Genomic DNA, 19378 nt, shown 5'->3' on the forward strand with positions numbered 1-19378 from the left:
TACAATATAGTGAATGAGTGACAGCAGATAATGAATATAATTTCAAATTTAATAGCAGTGTTACATGTATTACCGTGTATTACACGTTGGGTCGTTTATCTGCGTTGTTGCTGATTTTCCCGACAGCACATGAAGGCATCATTTTTGCGTATGGCGTCATCAGGGAAGCTTCATCTGACGATATTCATTATTCACACAGATGCTGTGCACGAATGTATTTGTTGAAGTGGTAAGAATTAATGTTGTGTCGTTTTGTGTTATAGCTAGGCGGTGAGTGTAAAAAATGTGCGCTAATTTACAGTGAAATCACCAGACTGTTTTAACATTTGACTATTATTTGTCCCCAAGATTCCTAGCTAACGTGAACTGACTTGCTTACAGGCTAACGTTAGCTAACGTTAGCTTTTCCTTCCACTTGGTTAAGTTAATGTGTGGTAGCCAACGTTACCATTTAGACTAAGCCTTGTATTGATGCTTGGCCGTGGCTTTGCTGTGTACCCAGTCTGAGAGCTGGCACTAACAAAAATGGGGCAGTTTTTTTCTGCCCTTCTATATAAAGGGCTTTTATATAAAGGGCTTGAAATGTGATATTAACCTCTTAGTACAGAGAGGTTAGGCAGTTAAGTTATATTACTGTCATTGTGTGGTACGGATATGATATACTGATATGTTCTGTCATACCATGACCAACCTCTTCCTTTTCTTCTTTTTTTTCTGAGAGGGGTCTGCTCTTTCTTCAGAGATGGAGTCTCAGAATTCAAACCTGACCTGTGTCATATGCCTGGAGCGTTTCCGAATCCCTGTAACCATCCCCTGCGGTCACACCTTCTGTCAAACGTGCATCACCATTCACTGGGACACCAAGAGCAAGTGTGATATCGGACCCCAGTGCCCCATCTGCAATGAGAAGTTTCCTACAAGGCCCATTCTCAAGCGTAATGTGTCCCTGTCAGTCCTGACTGAGGCTGCAAACAGCACCGGCCCTTCCTGTAGAGATTCGCTCATGAGGGGAAGCGAAGGGGCGAGAGCAATGCTGCTGTGTGATCGCCATAAAAAGCCTCTGGTTTATTACTGCAGGCAGGACAAAATGTCTGTGTGCTGCGAGTGTGGCATCTATGAATGCGTGAACCACGAGAAGGTCTTGTTGGAGGCAGAAAGGGAAAATCAAGAGGTATAGGAACACAATGCCACCACAGCTGCTTAGCTGGAGGTGTAACATGGATTGTCAGTCCAGTTATAACACTGTCCACTTTACCCCAGCATCAAAGGTTACTCTCTCAATTTGATGTTTTTTCTTTTCAGCTGCTGCTGGAAAGGAAGAGTAAGGAGGTGGGGAAACTCACTGAAGAGACGCAGAAAAGTATAAATGACTTGGCTGAGAATATCAATCAAGCTATGGTAAACTCCCAATTTAAGCCTTTCCCTATGTGAAAGTGGCCTAAAGGCTTCACTATGCTTTAAACAAACAGGTTTCCTCAACATGTAACTCAAAGTTAGGGAGAGAAGCTGTCTGTCAAAGAGAGGGGTAGGATTATAGAGGAGGACAATGTATAGATTAGGAGTTGCTGTATTTTTGGTATACGGTTTATACCAATAATCTAACAGAAGCCTTACTGTTTTCTGTTTCACTCCTCTTTGCCATATTTGATAGAGTTCAAATGAAGTTTAGTCATCCTTTACTATGTTTTAAACTGATCCAACGTTGAAATTTAAGCCAGTGTTAACTCTCGGTTGCTAACTGCATTGGCACAACTCAGCACTTCCTGCAGCTGTCTCACAGTTAAAGCCACTTTTAACAGAAATCAGGCAATTGATTATTCTCCTTGCACACCCACAAGACTTGTAATGCATTTGCATGAAATGTTCAGGTCTTAACTGACAAAGCTGCAGCTCATAAAACAATTGAGCTCAATATTATTGTAGATAAATAAAAAGACCATGAAGAAAGAATTAGGATTGGACTCCATTAACCATGTGTTCCCCAATTCCTCAAAGCAGGCATGTGATTCTGCATTTTCCATCAACAGGTGACTCTTGAACAGACCTCCACCTGGGTGAATGTCAAGTTCTCCACCCTGATAAAAGTACTGGCTGAGAAGCAGGAGGCTACAGGGCTCTTCATTGAGGAGCAGAAAAAAGCTGCCATCAGTGAGGCGAAGGCACGGCTAGCTGAACTTATGGAGCGCTCCCAGATACTCAGAGAGAGCCAGGGACAGATAGCAGCTGTACATAACCTCTCTGATACAGAGCTCATTAAGGTTTGTACCCCCACGTTTACACTACCTTTTAATTTGGCTGAATGGAATGACTGCATTGTAAGTAGGGAGCAGCCAGAAAGCGCACTTGTCATGTGTTTGAGCAGAGCTGAGCGCTCTCTAAATGTCATCATTGGCTGAATCTTACTGTATGTTTTATGTCCTGTCTCCTTGTCTCCCTCCTGCTGTGAGAAGGTCCAGATGTACCCGTCTAATTTCTGTCCTGTGATCTCAACATTTGGGGAATAGAATATTGCTCATTCCACAAATAATGCATGACAAACATGATGCGTTATATGGCTTGGAGTTTAAACATTCCTGAAATCAGAGCCAGCTGAGTGTGTATACTTGCAAGAAGTAAGGTTTGACATGAGGGGCTTAAGTTATGGTGGCGAAACAGTATTCCATTCACAAGCTGTTTTACATAATAACGAATGTCCGTGCTCACCCTTGTTCACCTGGTGAGTTAAAACCAGCAAAATCTGCAATTCCACCTGAAGGTAAATAGTTTTCTGAAGTTCACATACAGTGGTCTGCAAAAGTGTTTGCCCCCTTCCTGATTTCTTATTTTTTTGCATGTTTTTCACACTTAAATGTTTCAGATCATCAAACAAATTTAAATATTAGTCAAAGATAACACAAGTAAACACAAAAATGCAGTTTTTAAATGAAGGTTGTTATTATTAAGGGAAAGCAAGCAAGTCCACCTCTGAATGGCTGAAGAAGAACAAAATGAAGACTTTGGAGTGGCCTAGTCAAAGTCCTGACCTGAATCCTATTGAGATGCTGTGGCACGACCTTAAAAAGGCAGTTCATGTTCGAAAACCCTCCAATGTGGCTGAATTACAACAATTCTGCAAAGATGAGTGGGCCAAAATTCCTCCACAGCGCTGTAAAAGACTCATTGCAAGTTATCGCAAACGCTTGATTGCAGTTGTTGCTGCTAAGGGTGGCCCAACCAGTTATTAGGTTTAGGGGGCAATCACTTTTTCACACAGGACCATGTAGGTTTGGATTTTGTTTTCCCTTAATAATAACAACCTTCATTTTAAAAGCTGCATTTTGTGTTTACTTGTGTTATGTTTGACTAATATTTAAATTTTTTGATGATCTGAAACATTTAAGTGTGACAAACATGCAAAAAAAATAAGAAATCAGGAAGGGGGCAAACACTTTTGCGCACCACTGTATGCTGTATCTTTATTTTTTTGTAATGCAGAAGAGTAACAAGCACAAGGGCTTGAGTGTGAACCAATTTACCTTCAGTTGGAATTCACAAGCTGTTTTGCCAGAGTTCCAGACTCAGAAAAAGAACAACAAAGAAACAGTCAGACGTCTGGAAAAGGATGGGTTTGGCTCTGTCTTGTGCTGTAGGTGCCTCATAACAAAGACGTGGTTAAAAGCAGCATTGTGCAGACTGCTGTGGGTGGATATTTTTAACTGTCTTGCACTTCTGACCACACAGTGGGGATATAGCATTCAGCAAGATGAATATTTCTACTGCTAGATGGCAGCAAAAGCAGGATTATACAGTTTGTGTAGTTTCTGTTTAAAGACTGCTAAATGATGCAAAACTTTGATGATGGCTTCTTTGTCCAACTTTGAAAAGCACTTGTGAAATTAAGTGAATTAGTTATTTGTAACTTTGACGGCATATTTATGTAGGTAATATTGAAAGGTGGAGGGCATAACATCATCATACACAGAACAAGTCTAATGCAATCCAATACAACAGCTCAGCCGTAAGTTCTAAAGATAATGTTCAGTTTGATTCACACTGTCAGAGAGGTATTAATTGAACTATATGTTTATTATTGAGGTTGTAGTTTGCAGTGGTGTTGAACTGGACTACATTATAGAGAGAGGTGTTTTTAATGTTTTGCCCACCCCATCTACAAACATGAGGGGGGAAGAATATTAGAAATACAGTCCAATATAATGCAGTCCAGTATGACACCACCACTAACTACGACCTCCGTAATAAACAAATATAACCATAATCAATAACCAAAATCCCAGTATCACACAATACAGTATCAAGACACACATCCTGATATCTATAATATATCAACATATCTCCCAGCTGTCAGCTCTACTTTATGCTGACATTGGCTTTTAAAGAAAATTACATTAGAATACATTTTTGAGTTAATGGCAGACGTGTGCAGAAACATTTATTACAACATCCTACGCATCCAATCAAACCACATGCACTTAACTTGGTTCATCAAACTCAAAAATCATCAAGGTCTTCTTTGAAATGCATATCTCTTCACAGGAATCAATGGTCATAGAAGTTCCACGTTTCAAGGATATTCCCACAGATGTAACGCCAACCCTTCAAGATCAATTAAACGGCGTCACAGAAGTCCTATCCCGAGTCGCCAAGCTGGTGTCTGAGGACCTAGAGAAAGCTGTGAGCACCGCTGTGGGTCAGGACAAAGACGGTAATGTGCCTTCAGGAATGATGTTCCCTCTGTAGCAATTTCGCTTGAATTGCCAGCAGTTTATTCCCCAATCTTTGCTCTGTGTTCTCAAGCTTGTCATTGGTCTCCAGGTTCTCCTCAGGACAAGAGGCCGATCCTAGCTGTGGTTCCCAGTCCAGCTGCTCCTTGCCACCCTGGTGGGAAAGAGGGCCTCACTGCTTGTAAGTCCTATCTAACATTTTAGACTGCATTTTAGTTCCAAGTATTTACCTGATTCTCTGGTTCTTCTGATCATAAATCATTTGCAAAAGTGCAGCAGGGAAACAAGCTTCGGTGCTTGGATGACATTATTTACCAGCAGTCAAAGATGAGGACAGCAAAGGTCACACAGTGCCTTCTTGTTATTCCTGTGACCATAGAATGATCTTGTAAGAGAAAAGGGCACAGAAAAGAAATTAAGACCTATGCTCTCTAAGTATGTTAACAGTGTAGATATCAGTTCCTGCTTCACTCTGTCTGATTCCTTTCTTTCTCATTACAGACCGATGCTCTCTGACCTTTGACCCTCGCACGGCCAATGGGCACCTGTTTCTGTCCCAGGAGAACAGGAGGGCGGAGCACCTGACCTCTGGGCCACGCCCTGTCCCAGGCCATGAAGCCCGCTTCGATCACACCTGGCAGGTGCTCTGCTTTCAGGGCTTCACCCATGGACAGCACTACTGGGAGCTGGAGGTGTCCAAGCCGTGGGCCTACCTCGGGGTAAAGATTCATTAAATTTCCGATATTCAGGAAAGGCCAAGCCAATTTGAACAGGAATAACGATAGGATTTTTTTATGCCTCCGCACCTGCGATAGCTGTGGCCGGAGGCATCATGTTTTTGAGTTGTCCGTCCGTACATCCATATGTCCATTCCATTCTCGTGAACGCGATATCTCAAGAACGCCCTGAGGGAATTTCTTCAAATTTTGCACAAATGTCCACTTGGACTCAAGGATGAACTGATTAGAATTTGGTGGTCAAAGGCCAAGGTCACTGTGACCTCACAAAACACGTTTTTAGCCATAACTCAAGAATTGATGACCATATTTCACAATTGGTCGGACACTGAATAGATGACACATAACACTCAAAGGTCATTGTGACCTCAAAACAGGTTAATAGCCATAATTTAAGAATGAATTGGGTGATTCCAGATTTCACACACATGTTGACTGGGACGCCACAATGAGTGAACAATAACTAGCACAGTACGGGCTTTCCTCCATCTCGTCCATTCTGCCTTTCACTTCCTGCCTCATTCTGAATTTCGAGCGTCATCGTAATCACGTGACTGAAAACAACGTATTGGAGCACGCCTAGCTAATCGTGATCCTGAGAGTGAGTGAGTTTCACCTGCAGCTTCACAACTAAAAATGCCAGGAGAGAACAAAAGCACCACATTTTGTGTAGCTGTACTCGATAGGAATCCATCTTTACATAGTAATTAAGTACATGTTTACCTGTTTAGCCAATACATCTATGATAATCCTTCATTAACCAGTTCAACAATGTATATTCACTGGAATCATACATAGGAATCATCAATATTGTGATAACTTCCATTTGGCCAAAAAATACACTTTATACCTTTTTATTTAATTCCTCCAAAGTATTCACTAAATATGTTATGAGTCTGGACGGACACGGATGTAAACTGCAACTTGGATAGCTGGCGGAGGCATACAACTGCGGGGGCAGTAATTCTAGTTTATGGCGTCACACAGTATCTGAAAGTAACTGTAGTAGTAACTGTGAACATGAAACTGTTAAAATGAAAATGATATTAATCACCAAAATCCATAAATACATACATTTCACATAGAAATATGTAAAAGTTTGCAGAAGTTGCTACTCCTTTCCTAGAGCCAGTGCAACAGGCAGTTTGCTTGAGTCGGAGCCAACAGGTAGCTCTGATTTGACCGTGGCTGATGGTCATGAATGGACAGGGGCAAAGTCAGACAAACGTTAAAGATAAAAGAGGTTATAAAGTTAAATGGTACTGTTACAAAAATGTATTATGCAGGTGAACTTTGTCTACCAAACACAAATCTGCCAAACACAAATTTTACTTGCATGTGGTAATTTTGGATAACCCAACCATTAACTTTTTTTTTATTAATATTGGAATTGCTGCATAACAAAGTAGCACTTCATTTCTGAAATGTTGGTCGGTCATAACTTTGGTGATCCCCTGACTTTTCCTCTAGCGGCACCAGTGTTGTGTGATCTTTTAATGTTGACAGTGAGAGTCTGCCCCTGCACGGACTTCCTGTTTTCCTTCATGCTGCACACAATTCACCCACATCTTTCTGCCTCTTATCAGGTAACCTATGAGACCATCCCCAGGAAGGAGAAAGGAAAGAGGTGCATGGTGGGTATGAACGAACTGTCCTGGAGCCTGCAGCTGGATGAGCATCAGCTCAGCGCCTGGCACAACGGCCGGCGGGAGACTCTGGCCGGCCACTCGCAGCACAACCGCATCGGCATGCTGCTGGACTACGAGGCGGGGACACTCACCTACTACGGAGACGGGCAGACCAGGCTCCACGCCTTCCACTGTGCCTTCACCCAGGAGCTGTTCCCTGCCTGCTGGATAGGAGAGGGGGTCAGCATCACCCTCTGCTCCACATGAGCTGACTCATAAAGAGAAGTAAAGAAGGGAGCTCAGAGTAAGAAGCACTATCAAACATGGGTACTAGCTGATTCAACATAGAGGATCCCCCCTAATCATTTAGGAGGGTTTTTTAAAAATCTTTTTTTTTTTTCTCTCTCTCTCTTTACAATGACTGCCTTCCTACCTTGTTTTAAGCAGAAGAAGTAACTGTGATGGGCTTTCTTCCCCCAAACTAGCCACCTGGTTTTGGCTTATTCACATTATTACTTAACACATGACAATAACATAGCTAAGGAAAAGGTCAAAATCTCTGGCCATAAAGGCCCTTAGGGCTCTAGTTTAAGGACAGCACTACTTCCTTCTGGTTTGTTTTGGTTTTCTTCAAAGTATGTGTGAAATAACCTTACATTTTAGATAGATGCTTTCAGGTAGGAAAAGACCAATCTCCTCAACTCAATATGTCAGATTATTGTACTTTCACTAGACACAATGAGTTTCCTTGTTCTACTGCAAGGCAATATGCATTTATTACAGGTGGTTGGGCTTACAGGCAAATGACAAATATGACAAAATATATTCATTCATAAAATCCACATACATGCTGAGGTCACGCTGTTGTATGATGAGTGATTAGTTAGAAAGCAGAGTTTCTGAGGAGCAGATGAGTACAGTGGTATCAGTTTATCCATTGTGTTGCTTTAAGAGTGCTGGACTACAACTAAACCGACTACTGCATTATTTTCCTTAACCGTTAAGTGCAGTTTGGCTGGTCTTACAAATGCACATCCTTAAAAGGGTGACGGTGTGTGCTGCCAACTTTGTTGCACACATGTCAGATTTCACTATGTCCGACTCGTCTGCTTTGAAAAAATAGTTCGTCGTTTTTTGGGAGATCTGCTTATTCGCTTTCTTGCTGAGAGTTAGAAGATCAATGCCACTCATGTCTGTACGATAAGTAAGAAGCTACAGCCAGCATCCGGTTAGCTTAGCTTAGCATAAATACTGGAAACATACAGAAACAGCTAGCATGGCTCTGCTCAAAGGTAACAAAATCCAACGAACCAGCACCTCTAAAGCTCACTAATTAACATGTTATATCTTGTTGCCTGGCAAGCAGTGGAGATTCCAGGAAGTTGGTTTAATAAGTTTTGATCTGTGGGTGGCATTCAGTCCACAGAAATATGGGAGCCAGTTAATCATGTGGTGCGTACAGGACAGTAAGCCAATACAGTATTCTGATTATAATTCATATGAGACATTGTCCTGTTAAAAGTACAACCCCCCCACCCCTGTTGTACCATAAGCGATGTAGGTGAAAACAAATTGCTGTGGGTTGTACATTACTACTGAGAATACAGAACTGAAAATGGAACGCTATTATCATCATCTTGGGATCTTAGTATGAATGCACAAACAAATCGTCCTGCCTGTACAGCCTTAAACCTGTGATGCTGACATTGTTCTGAGGCAGTCTGCTGTACTGTACAAATGTTTTAATAGGCTTTTGGCCTTTTTTTTTTCTTCTTTTTTTTTTTTTAAATCATGAGCACTTCGATGGCATAGCTGTGACCTTCGGAATGTTGAGGTACTCGAGGCTCAGGACATCATACTTTCTTTCTTTGTCTTTGGGAAACTGCTGTGGATTTGCACAAGTTGTCCAAAAGCGCAGACGAGGACTACTGACTCGGAGAAAGGAAAAGCATATTTCCAGGCTGTTTTGGCCTGATGACATAAAACATAACCCCTCCTGCTGACTCTGGAATATGTTTATGTTAAGTATGCTAACGCACTATGCTGTGTTCAAAGTGGAATACCCATCAATGTGTGATACAGCTATTCTCAGTGTAGAAATAGACAAAGACAGTTCTGTTTCACATGAATCAAGATCCATTTAATAAAATCCAATCCAATGCATACATGCATTAGTTGAGATCATGCTTTGTTTTTCTTACTTGAGCCATTTTACATGAATTATTCAATAAATTTGTTTGAAATAAATAGAGCTTTGATATTTTTATTATTATTATTATTATACACACAGCCATGACAGAGCAAATAGGAGCCCGATGCATAGCATTCTGAAAGTGCAAAGAATCAGCCACAGATGTGCCACAGATACAGTATTTAGATTAGTGACTATAAAGGAAGGAAGAGTAGAGGCTCAGATACTGAGGTGCTCAGATCAGATTCAAAGACTGACCTCAAACTGGAGAGTTAAGATCACAACCACAGAAAGTATAAACTGAGAAAATCTTCTAATGCTCTTGTTTGTTTCTATAATGTTTAAAATGTACGTTAGAAGAAATGAAAGGTGAAGCAGGCTGGTGGTGAGTCTGACCGTGTGTTTTCTCAAATGTTCAGAGGCATGACAAAACAGGAAGTGACATCACTGGGTGACTGCTCTGCTCTTGTACATTATAAAGATAATCCCTCCTGGCAGTACATCCCTCCAGGCCCTGGTCACCCTCACTCTCTGCTCTAATCCAGGATCAGGAATTCACTGCTGGGGCTCGACACTGCTCTAATCTCTGTGGTCCTCTCATCCACGAAAACATGTCAAAGCAGACCGGGACCACCTTGTAATCTGCTCTCTTTACAAAAGCTAGTTTTTCTCTAGGTTAGTGTTCTTGAGAAAATATCTCATTTTTAAAAGCCTACATATTAAAAGCCTGTACACACAAATAATAGAAAAATAAAAGACAGCATTCAGCTTGCCTCTGAATAGCTTAGCAAAGTAATTAACACCATCAGATTCAGTCTAGTTTAATAGACAGTCATAGAAAATTATAAGTGAGCAACATCGCTGAATCTAAAGTTTAGGGTGGTGGTATGATTCTTGGGACACCTGCAAGGCAATGAATGCTAAAATAGCTAGTCAGGTTACAAAGTTTATGTCAACTACATTGAAAAAATCCCCCAAATCCTGACAACTTGCCTAAACAATCTTCTTGTTCCTCTGACAGACTGCTACCAATACTTCTAATTTCCATCAAGTAAAGGTGCTTCTGAAGAGAATGAAGCTGATTACAATAAAGGAATGTAAAAGGTATATGCTGAGCGGGGAAAGCGATGGGATGAGAAAAATGTGAAACCAAAAGGAATTGGAGTTAAAAAGGAAAACTTTGGCCTTCCTGATGTCCAGTTAATGGAATGAGAAACGATGTGATCCAGTAGGATAGAGATTACAGGAGACAGAGAGGAATGAGGGTGAGATCATGCAGGTCTACTGGTTCTTCTTGTCTTCTGGAGGGGAGTAGGGAGGAGGCTTGTCCTATGGAGAGAGGAGAGTTATGGTTTGAGACAACATTCTGAGCATGTTAAAGGCCTTTTTACACAGAGCGTGTCGCAAACAAACGGCATGAAAACAAATTGTTGCATAAAAAGTATTTACATCTACTGCAACACAAATCTAAAGACAGTTCCCCCGCATTTGTTCAATACATTTTTGCACCAAAAAAGGACAAGATTACAGCGATATTAGCCATGCTTGAGATGGCAAGTCAATGTGTCAGTAAACAGGGAAGAGACAAGCCCAGATCCGCTGTCAGAAGGCTCTGTAGTCTTGGAATGCTTAGATGAATCTAGTTTACAGTCAAAAAATCCTCAGAGACCGAGGCTGTGGCGAACCAACAGCTGCCGTCATAGGCTATAGACTATGTGCACCCTTGTGGATTTGTTCTCATTTTACTGCTAACTGGGTCTGAAGTGCTGTTCCTATGGAGGGCATGCTGCTGCAAAACATAAACAATAAGGTGATTCACCATTGGTTGTTGCCATTGCAGCTGTTGCCATGTGTGACACTGCTTGTTGTGATTGGCCGAACCTGTCTTACCCAAAAGAAAATCTTGAAGCAACTAAAATAAACGCCGCATTTCCATGTGTATTGTTACATTCAGTGTAGGCATTATTTTTATTATCCAGTAATCTGCTGATCATTTTCTGGATTGAGCAAATCACTTTGTCTATAAATTGTCAGAAAATAGTGAAAAATGATCATTTTCCATTATAATTTCCCAGAGCCCAAGGTGACGTCTTCAAACAGCTTGTTTTATTTGACCAAAAGTACAAAACCCAAAAAGGTATTAAGTTTACTATTATATATGAAAAAGAAAAGCATAAAATCATCACGTTTGAGAAGCTGGAACCTGTGAATGTTTGCCATTTTTGCTTGAAAAATAACTTAAAATAACCAATTATCATAATAGTTAATCAATTACTCGACTAATTGTTTCAGCACAAATTCAGTGAAATATTTTAAAATGAGATGCCTAAAAAAATCGCGCTCTTAAAGAAAGAACTCAAAGAGTTTGATGCAAAATGTACGGAAGGCAGCAAAGGATTGCTTCTCTTTAATATCTTTAAAATTGACAATACACTGGAAGCAATATTGATAACAGCTACATACAGCCAGGTGACAAATTCAAGGAAAACCAAAATAACTGAGTGGAGAAACATAACAAATGCCTATGCTTCCATGAAGGGCACAAGTGGCAATTCAACAGCTACTGTAGTAAAGGTGAGCGACACCCACTTTCTCATACTGGTAAATAAATCAGATGTGTAGCAGAGTGATGGAGGGCAGCTTACCTGTGGCAGGTACACATGTGTAGGAGGCAGCGTGGCACAGCTGGCGCTCGCTGCTGCCTCGGCTGCTTTGGCCTCCGCTGGGAAAGAGACGGAGAGTGAGAGAAGGAACATTAATTAAACATGATCTTGCACTAAACCCCTGGGATATATGAGATGACAGAAGCTTATCAAGCCTGAGGTACAAAAGGTGTTGTAATGAGGTGGGGAAAAGGAAATGTAGGCAAAATTAAGAAGGCATTATTCTGCAGCTTGAGCTAATAAAACTGATACAATGTGGAGTCAATTTTGTTAAATATGTCAACCAGCCAATACTAAGGATTTGTTAGTAGGGTAAGGTGATATGGTTGAATTCAATGTCACGATATTAATAAGAATTCAACAAAAAAGAACCTTAACTAAAGGTCCACCTACTAGCTTTTTCTGGGTTTTTCAACCGCATCTCACACCTTCATCAGGGGATGGAGTTTGCTCAGAGTCAATGATTTTTGATGCTCAGTGCAACTATCTGTGTTCCACTGATAACTTTAACATTAGACAAAATCTTCAATGACTAATTTAGTTTGTAATTACAATTTGTTTGCAATCCTTCATTTTGACATCAGAATTTTGTAAAACAAGAACCCAATTAGAGCTGAAAAGTTAAGTCAAATCAATTAGTTGATTGCCATAAAATGAACCAGCAACTATTTTGATAATTAATAAATCGTTTAAGTCCCTAGATCCAGCTTCTAAACTGCTTGTCTTGTCTTATGCAATAGCAAGCTTAGTATACAAGCAATTTGAAGACATCACGTTGAGCTTTAGGTGTTGTGATGAGCAATTTCCACTATTTTATAGACCAAACAATTAATCAAGAGTTAAAGGCAATACAATAAATTATACAAAATCAGATTTAATACAAGAAGAAATTATAAAAATACTAATGATTCTCATAGCCATTGGCAATTCTGTTCCCAAGGTAAGAGTCCCAAAGCAACTCAGAGCCGTCACTTTCTTTACATTTTCATTTTTATTTAGACCTGGAGTGAACTGGAGCAATCACCATCTAGTTACAAATCAGTCAGAGCCTCTTTGCCAGAGACACACCTGCTGCTGAGGAGGGGAGGTCTGGGTCATGTGGGGGCTGCTGGCCCAGAGGAGCAGAATAAGGAGGCGGAGGTATGTAGGCCGCAGAGGCATCAAACGCTGGAGGGTTGGGGTAGAATCCACCTGGATAGCAGGAGCACACCGCAGGAGTTGCCGGTTAATCCAACTGCAGTGAACACTTTCACAAGACTTGAAGGGGATTTGTATTGAAAAATCAAGGTGATAATGATAGTGGTGGCAATTACAGCCCCTACCTGGTGGAGGAGGGTTGGCGTAGGAGTAGCCGGGTGGAGGTCCGGCAGGGTACATCCCGTTAGCAGGGGGAGGAGGATAAGAGTAGGCCCCGTTGGCCATGTAGGGGCATCCACCAAACCCAGAAGTCACTGGTTGACCTCTTGACGCTGCACGACACAAACCGGGAGGACAAGGCAAAAGATGAAGAAACAATAGAGGACAATCAGCCAAAACAGTAGTCAGTACTATAACAAGAATTTTATCTTAGTGTTGCTTTGTAACCGTACCCTGAGCTGCAACCTGTAGCATGTACTGGCCAAACTCTATAGCTCCTCCAGCAGCAAAGATGAGCTTGAACATAGCACTGCCCTCCCAGCCGCCTGTAAGAGAGATAACACAAAAAGGAATCCATGCAGTTACTGTGTGCTGAACAAACTAACAGACACAGAATACTGTAGAGTATGTTCATGCACCTAATTGACACACAGGTACCTGCACACACGCATATACCTACCTCCAGGCTCTGCGTTGATGGTGCCCTTGATGTAATTGGCTCCCAATACAGGTTGTTTGACCTCACAGCTCTTCATCAGGTAGAAGGGCATCATGAAGGACTGCAGTGCATCCCGGCCTTTAGCCTGAAAGATCACCTGGGAAAAAAACAGCAGCAGCTAACATCTCATCACTCCCATGACCTCAAAACACAGTCTCAATGTTTCCCTAATACCGTATGAGACTTGGGGAAAGCTTAACCTAATACTGCTTATTAGTGGAATCAGAGTTCTGCAGGTTGTTGTGTACTTGCTGTCAATAGCGACAGCATTAAGTAAGCATGAGGCTGGGTAAATAACAAATAAGATATCTGGGTCTTGTCTCTCACCCTGTATGGAGTTAGGTAGATGCTGCCCTTCTTGCTCTTTCTGAAGACTTCAGGCAGCCTGTCCGCATCACAGAAAACCAGCTCCACATTATCATAGTTCATCAACACACTGGTGACAGGAATAGACACAGGAAACAATCAGTCGGAAAATAATTTTTATATGACATATTTATTACATCATATTGTGCACAAAAGATAAAAATCTACATTATTTATATGGGGTTTGTTTGATTAACAATATGACTCAAACCCCACTTTCATAATCTTTGACTTAACAGTTTGAAAATTAGATCATTGGGTTATTATGCAACCGTCCAGTTACTAAACATGGCCCATCAGTTGCTTTCAGTAAATAGTCCAACAGTAAAAGGATTAGGCTTACATGCCATCTAGTGACAGGGTTTACTACTGGTTCTGGGTGAGCTGTAATGGGTTTATCATTATGCTCCAGTATGTTCTAGAAGAATCTGCCACTGATGTTAATTCAGTAAACTGTGGTGACTTGGTCTGGATGTGACAAAACTAAACAAACCTTTCATTATAGAGCAGGCCAGAGTGCAGATGGCGAAGACAGTAAGCAAAGCAGCAGCACGGTAACTTTACTGCAATAAATGCTAAGTTACTGTTATAATATGAATAACGTTTTACCCTCGATATATAACGTTTAAAACAAGTAACGTCTATGTAACCACATGTGAAGCCTGCTATGGTTGACTGCAGTGATGATATAACAGGTTGAAGGCCATGTTTGGGATACGAGTCCTAGACCCGGTTCCGTAAACTGCAACGCGAATATTCGATTAAGAAACATGGCGTTATATCAATTAATGTAGCCTTGTTTCCCATCTAGCATTAATGTGTACATTTTGTGTTGTTTTGCACTGATTATGAGCTACTTTACAATTCGGCCCTATATGTGATATACCATAAAGCACTTTGTTCAAATAAAATGATGAGTATGATGGTGAGTATAGTATGATTGCTTCACGCTGGTCGCTATCACAAAAACAATACATTAATTGATAGAATTAGGCTGTATGAAAAATAAGCTAATAGTTGCTAAAAGTTGTCAATTCAATTAAGTTAGCTTTAGTTAGCTGTTGTGCTGTGTGTATTAGTTAGACATGTCTTATTTGCGAGTGCTCCTGGCATATAAAGTATCTTCACCAATTAACGTTAGCAGACCCACATTTTTTGTCTTTATTTTAAAATGAGTTTGGTGTGACGTTCTCCCCGGAGAGAGCGTAAAACTTGTCAGTCTGGTTAACGGTAACTGCTAGCTAGCCCGTTGCACCCGGTAACGTTAACGTTACCGTTACCTTTCACTGTTGTTGATGATGACTCCGCCGGACTCAGAGTGGTTCTGGTTCAGAGTCATGTCGACGGGCCTCCAGACACTCCGACAACCAAAAAAATAAAGGTTGTGTTCCTCTATCAGGAAACGTATCTGCAGGCCTATCTGCACCTTCGGTAGCCTTTCCCTCTGCGATGATAACGGTTGTTGTGAGAATGCTGCTGGGTTTGGTGTTGCACCTGCCCTTCCGCCATACGTGTAAAACGCCCACAGAGTGACGTCACACAGCCCAGGATATGTTTTTACTGAAATAAAGACATTTTATGATTTATGTTAAGGGAAAAGTGCCCATTAGGTGTATATTAGAAATATAAAGGATCAGTAGCGGGGACACTGGAAGCCAGTCAGAGTCGGGGGGTGCTGAGAGAATCTCAGTCTATTTAATGACATAATACAAAATGCTGCGACATTCGTGGTTCTATTTCGTACGTGCTCCGCCCTCTAACGGGCTTCTCTATTTGCCTTTCCCTCTGCGATGATAACGGTTGTTGTGAGAATGCTGCTGGGTTTGGTGTTGCACCTGCCCTTCCGCCATACGTGTAAAACGCCCACAAAGTGACGTCACACAGCCTAGGATATGTTTTTACTGAAATAAAACAATAAGGATTACTGAAAAAAGATATTTTATGATTTATGTTAAGGGAGAAAGTTCCCATTAGGTGTATATTAAAAATATAAAAAATCAGTAGCAAGGACTCAGTCTCAGTCACGGTTCTATTTCGTATGTGCGAATATCCGCCCTCTAACGGCCTTCACTAATCGCCTGGGCACCTAAGACAGAATTTTTGCACTCACTGGGGGGGCGCACCAATCCCTACCCCGTGCATGCAATGCTCATCTCCCTTTTTTACTCAGCCACCTTGATTACAGACACAGCACTCAGTGAAACTTAGTCACCATCTGGTGTCTTGTCTGAGTTTTTAATCTTAGGAGTTATATCAAGTTTCTCGTTACCTGTTAACCCGTTTTGGCCTGCCTGCCTGCTTCCTCCACTCTGTGCGGTGCTTGGGAGGGATGTGGTGGTGGCTACTAGCCTTGGTACAGATGACCGGCGTGTCTGTGAAGGAGGTCCTGCATTCCCGCTGCCTCCACAATGACTAACTACACTTGAGCTGGCTAGCTCGAGCTACAGCATGCCTTGCTAGCTTCTGCTAATCCGGTTTAAGCACTAGTTAGCAACACCGTTCCCATTGCTCCCTCCACTCTGCCCAACGCTGGGGAGGGAATCACGGTGGCTAACTAGCCGTGGTACCATACCATGGGGTAGATGACCAGCAGTGTAGGAGTTCCTGAGTTCCCGCTGCCTCTTCAACGACATACTGCGCATTTAAGGGCATTGCATCCTCAATGGCGCTTTTCAGGGGTGTCTCTGTGGAGGACATCTGTCTGGTCTTCCACTTCGACCTGTCCCTGAGACATGTCCCTGAGACATGATTGCACAAGGTCTCATTCGGTGCTCGGTGCACTGTTTGGGGGGACCTCGTCTGGAGCAGACTGAGGTGCCTTTTGAAAACACCCAGCTTTGTTGGTGTTGTTGCAGCTCGGTGTGAGACCCTCGGCCGTGGGACTGCTGTCATTTTTTGGCTTTTGGCGGGGTTCGGACTGGTGTTTGTTCGGGCCCAGCTGGGAGTACACCTCATCCGTATGGCCTTCGCCTTAGGTTTCAACCAACAGCGAAGCCCGTTAGAGGGCGGAGCATGTAAGAAATAGAAATAGTAGTTACCTGGATGTAGCTCCAGTTCTATGAGTACGTACGTAGCTCTCTAACCACAAGCCCAGCTGGTCCTAAATGTTGTTGCTGAGTTTCAAAGGGAGACAAGCAATGCATGCACTGGAGATTTCCAATTCTATGAGTACATGCGTAGCCCTTTAACGGGCTCCGCCTCGGCACCTGTTTGCTGTTAACAGAGTAACAGCTGTTAACGGAGACTCAAGTCTGCAGTGTGGTTCATACACTTCACTGACTGTTACATCAGGCTTCATGATCAAATGATCGGTTTTTGTTTCGTGTCTCTACTACTGCCCATATGCGTGACCTCTTTCTCTCTCTCTCTCTCTCTCTCTGGGGAGTATAGTACGTTTAAACATTACAAAATTAATACTCAAGCGAGCAAGCTCTAGTTATCAGATATATTTCCTAATCTAGATCTATAACCAAATCACACATCCTGCTGTACTAATGGCCCATATGTGTCACTGTACAACGGCAGTAATTGCAGTTACCTTATGTACTCTAGCTGTATCAGAATCAGAGTCAGAAATACTTTATTGATCCCCGAGGGGAAACTCTTTTGCTACAGCAGCTCACTGTCACGTCAGTGCACACAGGAATAGAAGTTCTAAGCAAAAAAATATAATACATTATAATACAGGTCAGAAAATAAATTAAGTACCAAGTGGGTATAAGTATAAAATAAAATAAGTGTGAAGTACAAAGTGGGTTTACCGGTTGATGATAATAACACGGTATAAGGTAATAGTGCTTGAACTGCCAAGTTAAGTGTAGCTTATTTATTAATGAGACGGAGGATATTGCACAGCAGTAATAGAGGTATGAATAAATATCAATAAATAGGGAATTTTAAACTTAAAAGGGTATACTGCACAGGAGTATTAACACAGGATATTGCACAGTTATCTCAAGTATTGCAGAGATGTAATGATCAATGTCCAGTTTAATGACTTAGGGTCATACAGACTGACACTTAGAGGGAGGAGTTGAAGAGTTCGATGGCCACAGGCAGGAATGACTTCCTGCGGCGCTCTGTGGTGCATTTTGGAGCTGGCTGGATTCAACTCTCTGGGTCTGTCTGACCATGTGCCCTGATGTCTTTGGTTACTTTGATTCAGTGGGACACTCCCTAAAACACCTCAGTGTGTTCGCATGTGATAGATCCGACCTGCCTTGCCTTGGTTGGAAATTAGGTTGTTTCCGTATTATAGACTAATACATATTAATGATAATTAATGGATAAAAAACAAAGTCAAACCTAGATATGGACAAAGATTTTGTTTTCTTTGCACAGTTGTTATTACTAAATAATAATCGAAAATGTCCACTTTAAAAAAAAAAAAAAAATTCAAGTTTTATTTATATAGTACCAAATCACAACAGAAATTATCTCAGGGCAGGACATTCATAAGAGGATATGGACTGATTCAAAGCATGACTTTGGGCATTCTTGCCAAGAATAGATTGACTTTGGCACCACAATTGATTATGGGTTTTTTCTTTTTTTAAAGCAGTAAAAATTTTTGTTAAACACAATTTTTGTTGTTAATCATGTAATTTATGTATTGTTTGCTATATATCCCTGGCATATTTCATTGTACTTACAGTTTTTGAATGTATATTTGCACTACATTCTGTTAATGAAACAGGATTTTTAATTTATTTTCCTACTCTGTATAGCTAGGACTTTTGATTTTACATGTACAATAGAAATCTACTGTTTGTATTCACAAACACATTACACTTTTTTTTTTACAGTGGTGTAGGATTAGTGTAAGAGCTAGCTAAACTAGCTATCTGAACTAGCTAAACAGAATCAACTCCTTAACGCAAAGGTATTGAAAAAAAAACAATAGTACAAAACATATAATATACACAAACATTTGTGTTTAAACCATTTTTCACATTTAAGGAAAAATCAACTTTCGGTACAAACAAAGTGAAATGAGGTGTGGAAATATTTAATTATCGTACGACATGTTAAATATTTCTGTTTGTGGTTGGTTGTGGATTAACTTTCAACAGCTAATCCAGCATTCATGCGTACAGAAACAGAAATAGACATAGAAAGCCTACAGATAAAGATGTAGGTGTAGACACGTGTGTCTGTAAATACATACTGGAGTATTGGCAGACATTAACTCTCAGTGCAGTGACCATAATAGCATAA

At 41.2% G+C, this 19378-nt stretch overlaps 2 protein-coding genes across 3 annotated transcripts; one reads left to right on the forward strand and one right to left on the reverse strand.

The window, feature by feature from the left end:
* Positions 1 to 107: 107 nt before the first annotated feature.
* trim65 (tripartite motif containing 65) lies at positions 108 to 9333 on the forward strand. Of its 2 annotated transcripts, none has more exons than XM_044179331.1 (8): positions 108 to 229; positions 722 to 1171; positions 1303 to 1398; positions 2028 to 2258; positions 4534 to 4702; positions 4813 to 4902; positions 5223 to 5440; positions 7045 to 9333. In XM_044179331.1, the coding sequence occupies exons 1-8, from the start codon at positions 200 to 202 to the stop codon at positions 7351 to 7353; spliced, it is 1593 nt and encodes a 530-aa protein (XP_044035266.1). In that variant the 5' UTR covers positions 108 to 199; the 3' UTR covers positions 7354 to 9333. The 2 variants fall into 2 exon arrangements, with proteins under 2 accessions (XP_044035266.1, XP_044035267.1); XM_044179332.1 differs by having other exon boundaries at positions 123 to 229; positions 718 to 1171.
* On the reverse strand, positions 9205 to 15687 carry wbp2 (WW domain binding protein 2). Its single transcript, XM_044179367.1, has 8 exons — positions 15442 to 15687; positions 14123 to 14231; positions 13757 to 13892; positions 13530 to 13622; positions 13263 to 13409; positions 13009 to 13131; positions 11923 to 11999; positions 9205 to 10606 (listed from the first exon to the last, which is right to left on the reverse strand). Exons 1-8 carry the CDS (start codon positions 15498 to 15500, stop codon positions 10559 to 10561), a joined length of 792 nt encoding a protein of 263 aa, XP_044035302.1. The 5' UTR covers positions 15501 to 15687; the 3' UTR covers positions 9205 to 10558.
* Between the last annotated feature and the right edge of the window lie 3691 nt (positions 15688 to 19378).

The sequence above is a fragment of the Siniperca chuatsi genome, linkage group LG20 (assembly GCF_020085105.1).
Source record: "Siniperca chuatsi isolate FFG_IHB_CAS linkage group LG20, ASM2008510v1, whole genome shotgun sequence".
Classification (NCBI taxonomy): Eukaryota; Metazoa; Chordata; class Actinopteri; order Centrarchiformes; family Sinipercidae; genus Siniperca; species Siniperca chuatsi.

Bases quoted from the DNA above. Each gene is read 5' to 3' on its own strand.
- wbp2 (XM_044179367.1), bottom strand. From the start codon at position 15,500: ATGACTCTGAACCAGAACCACTCTGAGTCCGGCGGAGTCATCATCAAC. The intron at 14,232-15,441 runs GTAACGGTAACG...TCCTGTCACCAG, and splicing joins ATCATCAACAACAGTGAAAG to TGTGTTGATGAACTATGATA. The intron at 13,623-13,756 runs GTAGGTATATGC...TCTCTCTTACAG, and splicing joins CATCAACGCAGAGCCTGGAG to GCGGCTGGGAGGGCAGTGCT.
- trim65 (XM_044179331.1), top strand. From the start codon at position 200: ATGCTGTGCACGAATGTATTTGTTGAAGTG. The intron at 230-721 runs GTAAGAATTAAT...TTTTTCTGAGAG, and splicing joins CGAATGTATTTGTTGAAGTG to GGGTCTGCTCTTTCTTCAGA. The intron at 1,399-2,027 runs GTAAACTCCCAA...TTCCATCAACAG, and splicing joins AGAATATCAATCAAGCTATG to GTGACTCTTGAACAGACCTC.